General features: G+C 54.2%; 1 protein-coding gene across 1 annotated transcript; it reads left to right on the top strand.

Annotated features, from left to right (window-relative positions):
* Positions 1-10,803: 10,803 nt before the first annotated feature.
* On the top strand, positions 10,804-11,757 carry LOC125321032 (inositol 1,4,5-trisphosphate receptor-interacting protein-like 1; the record flags this gene model as incomplete). The annotated part of the gene is made up of 1 exon (XM_048293448.1): positions 10,804-11,757. A coding segment is annotated over one exon (954 nt), but the record flags the coding sequence as incomplete, so codon positions are not given.
* Positions 11,758-11,986: the final 229 nt, after the last annotated feature.

The raw sequence follows: 11,986 nt of genomic DNA, 5'->3' as shown, positions 1-11,986 counted from the left end.
ACCTCGACCACTCAGAGCTTCAAGTGTAGCTCAAGCAGTGTGGAGTCAAGGGTGCCTTCCAGCATGGATATCTAGGAGATTGCCAGTGGGGAGCAGCTGATAAGAAAGACCAAAGGAAGAGCAAGGGGAGTTCTTCCCAGAAGATTCACTCCAAAGCAGCCTTAACCAGTACACCAGGGCCACTCTGAGCGCCTGAGCTGGGCTGGGGACAAAGGGTGGTGCTGGCCTGGCTGTGCTGTGCTGTGACCCCTGTGACATGCCGGGCGACGTGTCACAATGGGGGCAGCTCTAAAAGGCCCCAGCAGGTAACGCTGGCCCTGTATTGCTTGGGCAAGCGGTGAGTGCACACGTGGCGGGGAGGCTGGGCTGGGGACGAGGGCCGGGGCGGAAACGCTGCACCCGAGGCTGGCTTGTCCCCCCGCATGCAGGGACAGCCCCTCATATGGGAGAGCCTTGGGCAGGGCACGGTGCCGCTGCTGCTGCTGCTGGGGCAGCGGGACAGGCCTTGCTGCCTGCCAGCTGTCTGGGGCCCTGTCCTTCCCGGCCCCAGATGCCTGTGATTGCCGTCCCTGCTGCCCCCAGTGGCAGCTGCCTCCCTCCCCGCCCCACTCAAGGCCTTCTCTCCATCCTCCTGCAGACCATGGGTCACTGGCTATTCTGGCTCTTGCTCTTGCAAAGCCTTATCCCGTACCCGCAGCCCGCGGGAGATGCTTTGCATGAGGCCAGGCGTCTGAGCATGGAGGTGCATGCGATGCACCAGGAAGTGGAGAGGATTCTTCTGGAGCGGGAGGTGGAGCAGCTTATGCTGAGGCAGAGTGGAGGGGCCTGGGGAGACCTGCCGTGGTCTGCCTTGCAGCACTGGCAGGTCTGGGATTTTGCTGGGCTCCTGCTCCTTCTCTTGGCCCTAGAGTTTATCTGGAGGAAAAGGAGCCTGAGGAGAGAGGAGCGTGAAGAAGAAAACGATGGTGCCGATGAAGAGGAAGTCAGAAATGCGGCTGCAAACCAAGAAGAAGATGTTGGAAATGAAGAAGAAGAAGAAGCCAATGCTGCCAACCGCGAGGAAGTCAACAATGATGATGGCAATGTACAGGAAGTCGGCAATGTTGCTGCAAATGAAGAAGACGATGTTGGAAATGAAGTTGTCCGTGAGGCTGCAAATGCAGAAAACAACAATGATGCTGCCAATGGAGTCCAATAAGAAGAGCACGAGGGCGAAGATAACATAGGAAGGATTGCAATGGAGCGCATCCAGTGGCCTGTACAGGACCTGCAGGAAGGCTGTGAGTGGACAACTGACCTGATGGACAATTTTGCCATTTACTTTGGCCACGTCTTGTGCAACAGTTTCTACCCGGTGCTGCAACGAGCCATCGGGGTGGGCAGTGCCTTCGAAGGTTGGAGTCCCCGTGAGCAGGATGTTGTGTACCGTGTGCTGGTAGCCATGAATCCTCCCCGAGGCCACTCCTTCCAGCTGGAGCTGGACACTGCGGGGCAGAGGCGCGGGAGGAACTTCCGCGTCCGCGTGCAGCTGGAGTGCACCTGCAGCAGGGAGCAGCAGGGGGAGAACATGCTGTGCTTCCTGCACCAGCCCCAGGAGGTGCTGAGGAGCAATCAGGATGCCAGCCTCCTACACACCCTGTGCACCGGCTCCTACCTCGACGTGCGGAAAACTGCCCGCTGGTTCTACCAACTGGTGAGAGCAATCTGGCCGGCTTTGCCTCAGTCCCACAATTGGCATTTAGTGCTGCTGCCCTCCAGACGCTCCTGCCAATTCCAGGTGAGCAACGGCGCAGCAAGCTTCCGCATTGAGGTGCTGTTTGGGGTGCGGCAAGGCGACTCAGACATCTTTGTGAGCAGCCAGCCTAGGGAGGCCTGCACGCCAAGCACAACATGGCCGGAGAGCTACGCCGTGGCAGAGATGAAGTTCTTCAAGTGCATCGCCAGGCAGGCCCCCCCTGACAGCTTGCACCTCAAATGCCTGCAGTTCTTCAGCTGTCTGCAGCTGGGCTCCGGCTTTTCCACCTACACCATCAAGACCATTGTCATGCACCTCCTGTCCATCATCCCCGTGTCACGGTGGCGCAGGAGAGATTTTGTCAGGCGAATGGTGGATATCAGCGAGGGCCTGCGCTTCTGCGTGCAAGTGAGATGCCTCAACCACTTCATCGTGGGCAACCGGAGCCTTCCTGGGGAGATCAGGGTTCCCCCAGAGGTGCAAATGGCCGAGACGTGCAATCTCTTCCACCACCTGGTGATGGATCCCGTTGCCCACTCCCAGGCGATGAGTGAGTACGTGGATCTGCGAAAGCGGTTCACACGAACCCTGAACGATGAGCACTGAAAGAGCTTCTCCACCTTAGAGCTGTGCTTGTGGGGCCGGCAGCTGGCCGCAGAGAAGCCCCTCATTGTACAGGGGAAAAGAGGGAACAATGTGGGACACAGAGAGGGAAGGGAAAACGCTGTGCAGCAGCACTCTGCCAGCAGAAGCAGCAGCAGCAGCGGTGTCATCTCAGCAGTCTCCTCAGCACCGCATGCACTGATGACCAGGTTGGCTACCCAGATCGGGGACCACGCAAGAGGAAATACTCCGATTCCCTTTTGTGTTCTCTGGGCTCTGTGGGCAGAATCTGCTCCCTGGGCTGCAGCTGACGCAGACCTGAGCGTGCAGAATGTGGAGAGGGCACTGCTCAAGAGGCAGTGGGAATTGCTGCCACACCTTTCCTCTAGAGCAAAAGAACTTTCGGGGAGTCAAAGCTGATGGAGCTGAAGAGGCCGTGGCCAGGGGCCTTGTGAGAGAGACTCCCATTAGCACCAGGCCTTGTGGCTGCCCCCAACTCTTTCTTGGACTCCACTTTCCCTCTGAGAGCTTCACCTTGTGCAAAGATGCGGATCTCCAAATCCCAGAAGAGTTAACGTTTGGAAGGAGCACCGGTGGGATCATCTTGGCCAGGGCTGCTCCAGCAGGGTCTTCCCGCTGCGCCTTGCAAAGGGTTGCCTTCAGATGGTTCTTGACTATCTGCGCTCAGGGAGACTCCACAACCTCTGGGCAATGTGCTGCGGTGCTCGCTCACTGCGCTGAATGCCAGATGTGCTGCACAGCTGCTTGAAGTCAGCAAAGAATTGAAGGGGCTGCTTGAGAAAAACATCAGCGGGGCCTCTCAGCTCTCTTGCCCCTGGCTGCAGCAAGGCCTAAGCACAGAATGACGTCTGCAGTGAAGCAGAGGCCTCTCGGCCCCATGTTGTTTCCCTGAGGCCCAGAAGAGCACCTGCACCTCTCTAGCGCCATCGGCCTCACTGCCCTTCACTGCGCAGAACAAGCTGTCGTACAAATCTGGTCCTTCAAGGAGAAGAGGATGCGTGCAAAGACTCTGGCCCAGGTCCCACGGCCTCTTCTGCTGCCTCAGCAGGTGCAGGGCCACAGCAGGGTTGATTCTACCTCCTCGTATCATTTCCATCTCCAAAACAAGTCACCCAGATCTGCACTAAGCCCTACTTGCATATGACCTTTGCCACTCCTGAGGACACGCACAAACAGAGCGCCTGCCTCTGTTTTTTTGGTGGCCTTTTTGGTGGCCAAAGCCACCAAAGCCCAGCTGTAACGTGCAATTGTTCCCGGCCTTTGGCAAGGGCCAAAACTTAGAGGAGGAAAGAAGCAGGAATGTGGGACAGAAAAAGGAAACAGAAACAGGCAACAAAAGACCAAGAGGAACAATCAGCGCCGCTTGCCCGCCATCAGCCCATGGACGGTGTCTCTCCTTTGTTGGAGTGAAAGCTCCTCTGGACTCAGGCCCAGAGGGAAGCCAAAGCACAGGGGTTGAATTAAAAGGTTTGCACAAGCTGTGACGCAAGAAGCCACAGCAAAGTGAAATAGAAAGATAGATTTTTTAACTTTTAGTAGAAATATATGCTAAGTGCCTTAAGAATTAAAAAGCTGTCACAGAGACCTTAAACACAGTGCTTGCTGCAGCAGGGTTACCTTTTCACGGAATTCTTTCCTTTCGACAAAATATAGATAGAATTATACTGTTCACATTTTTTAGATGGAGTGTTCACATAAACAAGAAGAACTGATAGAAACTGTATACGCAAATCTGTGTAATACCTATGTAACACTTGTGTAAGACTTACGATTGTAAGAATTAGACCAGGATAGGTTAAGAAAAGAAAAACCAGAATCATGTGTTAATCTTATTGGTCAATTAACAAATATAATCCACCCTTCTGCAAGAAAAAGCATATATGGAGCATATAGAGGATATAGAAGAAGCGGGTTTTGCCTGCTGTTGCTGCTGCTGCTTGGCTTTATCATGTAACCCCCTTTGAACTCGGCCTTCAAGAAAGCTATGAGACTATGAAATAAAGAACTTAGCAGAACAGCAGCCTCCTCTGCTCTTTTAGCCTGGTCCGAGAAGGAAGGGTACCCCTTTAAAAGCTCCACACTCCTTGTCCCCGGAAGGGACACCTTTGGGTCCGACTGTGTCGGAGCTGGCCTGAAACTGTGTCTATATAAGAATCTAGATTTTTATTTCATAGATGTATATATATTGTTTATACATAGCGTATACTCTAAAGTTTATTAATGATCATATATAATAGTAAAGTATAATAAAACAAAGCAATATACTAATCTAAGTAATAGAAAAGATACCAAATACATCCTTATTCTATGATAAAATAGAATGAAAATGATAAAATGAACATCTAGATGAAATATGCGAAAAAATAATTAGAAACGGTTGAGTAGGTCATCAGTTTTAAATAATAACCATAGAACACATATTTAGTGTCACTATCTGTTGTGACACATATTAATGCTCTTAGTGCATTTATGTCTGGAAAGATTTTAAGAAAATAGATCTATTTATTACATCTCTATGATAGATTACCTAGATGATATTATTTTTTGCACAAGTCAAGCCTTGTATAGTGTCGCTATCTGCTGGGACATCTACTCATGCTCTCTGCAGTTAGTGCATTTAGGAGTGGAAGGCCAGAAGCTGCTTTGTCCTTGCTTCAAGAAACGACAGTATTCCAGAATCTGGAGCGTGCAAGACTTGATTGATCTCAGCCAGACCCAGAGCACTGGTAAATCTCAGGCGCTGGCAAGCTGGGCTCGTGAACAGTGTCCTTGAACTCAGCCCAATTTACCGTGCTGAAGTGGTTCTAAGCAGAAATGAAGGCCAGCTGCCCCAAGTGATCTGTGATCACAGAATCACAGAAGGCCTTGGCTTGGAAGGCTCCTTGAAAATCGTCTTGTTGCAAGCCTGCTGCCAAGGGCAGGGACACCTCCCACTAGGCCAGGTTGCTCCAAGCCCCGTCCAAGCTGGCCTGGAACACTGCCAGCCATGGGGCAGCCACAGCTTCTGTGGGCAGCGTGGGCCAGGGCCTCGCCAGCCTCCAAGGCCAGAATTTCTTGCACATCTCCAGCCTAAGCCCACTCTCTGTCAGTGGCAAGCCACTGCCCCTGGGGCTGTGCCTCCAGGCCCTTGGGAACAGCCCCTCTGCAGGTCTCGGCTGGGCCTCGTGCAGGGACTGAAAGGCCACAGGAAGGTGCCCCCGGAGAAGCCCTTGGAGAGCACTGGGGCCACGAGTGCCACCATCAGGACAGCAGGCAGGGCCTGGTGCGGCCGGCGGGGCCAAAGGGCACAGGGCACAGGGCGCTGAGGCCCTGCCAGCCGGAGCTGGCAGCTCCGCTGGGCGGCCAGCCGGCAGAGAGCCGTGGGAGATGCGTGCAGCAGCAAGGACCCGGGGCTTCTTGATGGGTCAGAAAGCAGAGAAGAGCTTGAGAATGGTCCCCAAAGGATTAGGGCCTCTCCCTGTGCAGAAAAGAATTCACAACACCCGAGGTTTAGTCTGGAAAAGACACACAGGAGTCCTGTCGTCTCATTGCAATAAAGGCAGAGGCCATGGGACATTTCTCATGGCGTGTCTCCAATTGCTGTGGGACGCAGCCTCCTTTTTGATCCTAATTTCCAGGTGCATCACCCTCTTCCTTCCCCCGTTGCCTGAGGTACTCGGAAGGTACAGACTTCCCAAATCGCCGTCTCTATGGCCCCCTCTAATATGCACCCTCTGGTTTCTTTAGATACACATATAGAACCAAACACTATTCTTAACTCTCTTAAGCCTTTGTTCTTCTTCTCTAAGTTCAGGAATTTCACACGGCCTTGGCTGAGCAACAGTGCGTGCCAATCGGTAACATTTTCTAGAAGGGAGAACTTCTTTTGTGCCTTCCCTAGCTGTGAGTCCCTGGCCCTATCGACAAGCACATTCATGCGGTCTGTGTGTCAAGACAAGTTTCTCTTCTTCCTTTCATCCCCCTCCAAAAAGGTAGCGAGATCAAGAGCTCAACTGAAGTGCTTCCTCGCCACTTCATGCAGCATGGACAACAAAGTGCAGCCGCTGGGAATGGTTGCAGGTTGGGAAAAGCGGGACATGGTTGCCATGCCAGAGCCATGGTGGGATGAGTCCCACACTGGAGCGCTGTAGCCGATGGCTAGAAAGCCTTCAGAAGGGACAGGCAAGGAAGGAGAGCTGCTGGGGTCGGTGTCTGTGTAAGGGAGGGTTCCAACTGTCTCGAGCTTCATGCTGGTGCTGATGGGGTTGAGTATTCATGGGCGAAGGCCAACAAGGCAGATTTCGTGGAGGGGCTCTGGTATAAAGCAGACAGGCAGCGTGAAGAGGCAGGCAAGATATTCCCTGAGTAGCCGGGAGAAATGTCAGCATCACTCGCCCTTGCTCTCTTTGGAGAGTTCAGTGGAGCAGCTCTAAGTTTCCTGGAGTCTTGGGATGAGTTTTGGGCCCCTCCCCTCAAGCATGACCTTGAGAGGCTGGAGTGTGTGCAGAGAAGGGAAGGGAAGGGAAGGGAGCTGGCCAAGAGGCTGGAGAAGAAGTCTGATGAGCAGGGGCTGAGGGAGCTGCAGGGGCTGACACTGGAGAAGGGCAGGATCAGAGAGGAACCTTCTCACTTCCTGCAACTCCCAGACAGGAGGGTGGAGCTAATGCAGGTCAGGCTCTGCTCGCAGGGAACAAGGGACAGGACAAGAGGAAATGGCCTCAAGTTGTGCCAGGAGTGCTTTAGATTGGGTATTAGGGCAAAGGGTCTCCTCTGAAAGGGTTGTCAAGCACTGGCACAGGCTGCCCACGGAATTGGGGCGATTGCCATGCCTGCAGGCACTTAAGGAATGTGTGGATGTGGCACCTGGGGACATGGCGGACAAGGCGGGCTTGTCAGTGTCTCAGGTTTGTGTCCTCCGCCTTGATGGCAGGACAAAGGTGGGGCAGGACACAGCCCAGATGCTGGCAGCTGTGAGCTGACTGCAGCCGTACAGATGAGCCTTCCACGTTGGCTAGCAGCGGTGCTGGCAGCTGAGCCATTGGCCCCACGCCCCGTTCCCCTGCTGCAGAAGCCTTTTAGGCTCAAGATGGGGCAGGCCAGGGGGGTCGGCGGCTCTCCCAGCTCTTGAGCACAAGGTGAGAAAAGAGAAAGGGTGTTACCCATCAAGCCCTTGAAATGAGCCACGGTAACAGAGGAAAGAGAGGGCCAAAGGCACCATTTGGAGAGCCATCTAGGCAGCAGCCAGAGCGCACCACTCAAATGCACGTGGGCAACTTGGCAAATGCCACAGGTTTTCCTGGGGGGGGAAAGCTCCAAACAAAACACAAGCCAAACCCCAAAGCATAGCATGAGTCTTTGAGTTTGCTGCCATTTAGGAGAGAAGCTGCTGTGCAGTGCTGCTGGCCTCTTCTCTGCACACTCATTGTCCTTGCTCGTCTCGGGGGCCTACAAAGGCAGAGGAAGGCTTCTTTCTGCTCTTGCCTGGGCAGAGAGCAAAGAGCCTTGGGCTGCCCAGTTGCTGTCAGCAAGGAGAGCTGCTGAAAGTCGCACCAAGGCACGCAGCCTTCCCCTGCAAGGCTCCAGAGATACAAGGGCAGAAAGCTGCAGCCCAAGCTGTATTGCATTAGCACCTTGCTGAGCTTGTGTGTCCTCTGGCATCCTTCAGGGCGGGCAGTGGAAATGGGAGCTGCTTCCTTAGGGAATTCAGGCTTTGCCCAAAGTGGGGCCTTGCTGAAGGCAAAGGCCAAGGAAGGGCTCTCCCTTGTGCTGCTGGTGCCATGGAAGGCCCCAGAGCAAGAGGGCATTTCTTGGCTGCAGGGATCCCGTCTTCACAGCCTGGCCTTGCAGCTTAGCAAAGTCCACACGGACATGCTGGCACATTCCAGCACTGACTTGCACTCCAAATCCTGACATTTTCTTCAAGGCAAATTCCCATTTTTCCTTCTGCTTGGAAGGGCACGGATTGCCTTGCTTGATGGATTTGGCAGAAAGCTTCTCCCCACATGGTGTGGGAAGCCAGAATACAGAGAATACTTCTCTGCCTCTTTTGAAGGGTTCTACCCCCGTGGACAACATTGTCTTTGACCTTCGGCCATGGAGAAAATTGCCTAGCCTCTGGGAAGAATTAGAATCTACAATGGTGTGAATTAGGTGACAGAATACTATGTAAGATTGTCACAGGGTGAAAAATTTAGAGGTTTTGCGGTTATTAGTATAGGAAGTAGATAAAAGCAGAAAACATCCACATGGAGGATTGTTATTGTTCTCCAGACCTTCTTCTTCTTCTCCATCTACTCCATATTCTGCGGCAGAAGTGGTCTGGGATGATTTGACAGGGAATTCCTCAGTTCCTGCCAGCATGACTAGGTGATTTATTAGACAGTGGTAGAGAAGTGAAAAGACCTTGCGTTGTAAGTTTTCATTGGGTAATTTACCTTTCAACGGGCTGCGAAATCTTGATAATTTGGCTTTTGCTGCATTCTCTGCTTCATGCTATGTCTGGGTCACGTCAGTGGCTTGTACTTTCCTGATAAGACTTAATAAACAACTATCTGAAGGCTGAGAAAGCCAAAGGTCCTGTTTGTCTCTGACTCCTGGCAAAGGCTCTAAAAAGTCTCCCCCACGAGGGCAGACACAATTAAGGCGAGGACTGCGTCAACATGGAAACGCTTCCTGGCAGCCCAAAACTCTTCTGCCCACCGACAAGCCATTTGCTGCCACTGGATGACGGGAACGACAGAGCAAAAGCATCACCTTTCTCTCTTCTGGGAGGAGCTGGTTTCACAGCGCAAGCTCCTGACACGGTGCAGATGGTCCCTGAAGGGAGCTTGTAGCCAGCTGCAACCTCCCTTCTATTAGCCCGGGCAACAAAGCGTATTTGGACCAGAGGAAATGAGCTCAAGTTGTGCCACGGGAGCTTTAGATTGGATCTCCAGGAACTATTCCCTCAATAAAGAGCACCTCAAGCTTGGGAACAGGCTGCCTAGCAGAAATGGCGGCGTCAGCACCCTCAGCAAGGTTTAAAAGTCACGTGCATGTGGCATTTGGGGAGCTGGCTGATCAGTGGAGTAGGCAGTGTTAAGTTTGCGGTTGGACTGTGTGATCTTCAGGGTCTTTTTCAACCTCGACCACTCAGAGCTTCAAGTGTAGCTCAAGCAGTGTGGAGTCAAGGGTGCCTTCCAGCATGGATATCTAGGAGATTGCCAGTGGGGAGCAGCTGATAAGAAAGACCAAAGGAAGAGCAAGGGGAGTTCTTCCCAGAAGATTCACTCCAAAGCAGCCTTAACCAGTACACCAGGGCCACTCTGAGCGCCTGAGCTGGGCTGGGGACAAAGGGTGGTGCTGGCCTGGCTGTGCTGTGCTGTGACCCCTGTGACATGCCGGGCGACGTGTCACAATGGGGGCAGCTCTAAAAGGCCCCAGCAGGTAACGCTGGCCCTGTATTGCTTGGGCAAGCGGTGAGTGCACACGTGGCGGGGAGGCTGGGCTGGGGACGAGGGCCGGGGCGGAAACGCTGCACCCGAGGCTGGCTTGTCCCCCCGCATGCAGGGACAGCCCCTCATATGGGAGAGCCTTGGGCAGGGCACGGTGCCGCTGCTGCTGCTGCTGGGGCAGCGGGACAGGCCTTGCTGCCTGCCAGCTGTCTGGGGCCCTGTCCTTCCCGGCCCCAGATGCCTGTGATTGCCGTCCCTGCTGCCCCCAGTGGCAGCTGCCTCCCTCCCCGCCCCACTCAAGGCCTTCTCTCCATCCTCCTGCAGACCATGGGTCACTGGCTATTCTGGCTCTTGCTCTTGCAAAGCCTTATCCCGTACCCGCAGCCCGCGGGAGATGCTTTGCATGAGGCCAGGCGTCTGAGCATGGAGGTGCATGCGATGCACCAGGAAGTGGAGAGGATTCTTCTGGAGCGGGAGGTGGAGCAGCTTATGCTGAGGCAGAGTGGAGGGGCCTGGGGAGACCTGCCGTGGTCTGCCTTGCAGCACTGGCAGGTCTGGGATTTTGCTGGGCTCCTGCTCCTTCTCTTGGCCCTAGAGTTTATCTGGAGGAAAAGGAGCCTGAGGAGAGAGGAGCGTGAAGAAGAAAACGATGGTGCCGATGAAGAGGAAGTCAGAAATGCGGCTGCAAACCAAGAAGAAGATGTTGGAAATGAAGAAGAAGAAGAAGCCAATGCTGCCAACCGCGAGGAAGTCAACAATGATGATGGCAATGTACAGGAAGTCGGCAATGTTGCTGCAAATGAAGAAGACGATGTTGGAAATGAAGTTGTCCGTGAGGCTGCAAATGCAGAAAACAACAATGATGCTGCCAATGGAGTCCAAGAAGAAGAGCACGAGGGCGAAGATAACATAGGAAGGATTGCAATGGAGCGCATCCAGTGGCCTGTACAGGACCTGCAGGAAGGCTGTGAGTGGACAACTGACCTGATGGACAATTTTGCCATTTACTTTGGCCACGTCTTGTGCAACAGTTTCTACCCGGTGCTGCAACGAGCCATCGGGGTGGGCAGTGCCTTCGAAGGTTGGAGTCCCCGTGAGCAGGATGTTGTGTACCGTGTGCTGGTAGCCATGAATCCTCCCCGAGGCCACTCCTTCCAGCTGGAGCTGGACACTGCGGGGCAGAGGCGCGGGAGGAACTTCCGCGTCCGCGTGCAGCTGGAGTGCACCTGCAGCAGGGAGCAGCAGGGGGAGAACATGCTGTGCTTCCTGCACCAGCCCCAGGAGGTGCTGAGGAGCAATCAGGATGCCAGCCTCCTACACACCCTGTGCACCGGCTCCTACCTCGACGTGCAGAAAACTGCCCGCTGGTTCTACCAACTGGTGAGAGCAATCTGGCCGGCTTTGCCTCAGTCCCACAATTGGCATTTAGTGCTGCTGCCCTCCAGACGCTCCTGCCAATTCCAGGTGAGCAACGGCGCAGCAAGCTTCCGCATTGAGGTGCTGTTTGGGGTGCGGCAAGGCGACTCAGACATCTTTGTGAGCAGCCAGCCTAGGGAGGCCTGCACGCCAAGTACAACATGGCCGGAGAGCTACGCCGTGGCAGAGATGAAGTTCTTCAAGTGCATCGCCAGGCAGGCCCCCCCTGACAGCTTGCACCTCAAATGCCTGCAGTTCTTCAGCTGTCTGCAGCTGGGCTCCGGCTTTTCCACCTACACCATCAAGACCATTGTCATGCACCTCCTGTCCATCATCCCCGTGTCACGGTGGCGCAGGAGAGATTTTGTCAGGCGACTGGTGGATATCAGCGAGGGCCTGCGCTTCTGCGTGCAAGTGAGATGCCTCAACCACTTCATCGTGGGCAACCGGAGCCTTCCTGGGGAGATCAGGGTTCCCCCAGAGGTGCAAATGGCCGAGACGTGCAATCTCTTCCACCACCTGGTGATGGATCCCGTTGCCCACTCCCAGGCGATGAGTGAGTACGTGGATCTGCGAAAGCGGTTCACACGAACCCTGAACGATGAGCACTGAAAGAGCTTCTCCACCTTAGAGCTGTGCTTGTGGGGCCGGCAGCTGGCCGCAGAGAAGCCCCTCATTGTACAGGGGAAAAGAGGGAACAATGTGGGACACAGAGAGGGAAGGGAAAACGCTGTGCAGCAGCACTCTGCCAGCAGAAGCAGCAGCAGCAGCGGTGTCATCTCAACAGTCTCCTCAGCAC

Source organism: Corvus hawaiiensis, unplaced genomic scaffold (genome assembly GCF_020740725.1).
Source record: "Corvus hawaiiensis isolate bCorHaw1 unplaced genomic scaffold, bCorHaw1.pri.cur scaffold_32_ctg1, whole genome shotgun sequence".
Classification (NCBI taxonomy): Eukaryota; Metazoa; Chordata; class Aves; order Passeriformes; family Corvidae; genus Corvus; species Corvus hawaiiensis.
This window is presented reverse-complemented; position numbering and strand designations above follow the sequence as displayed.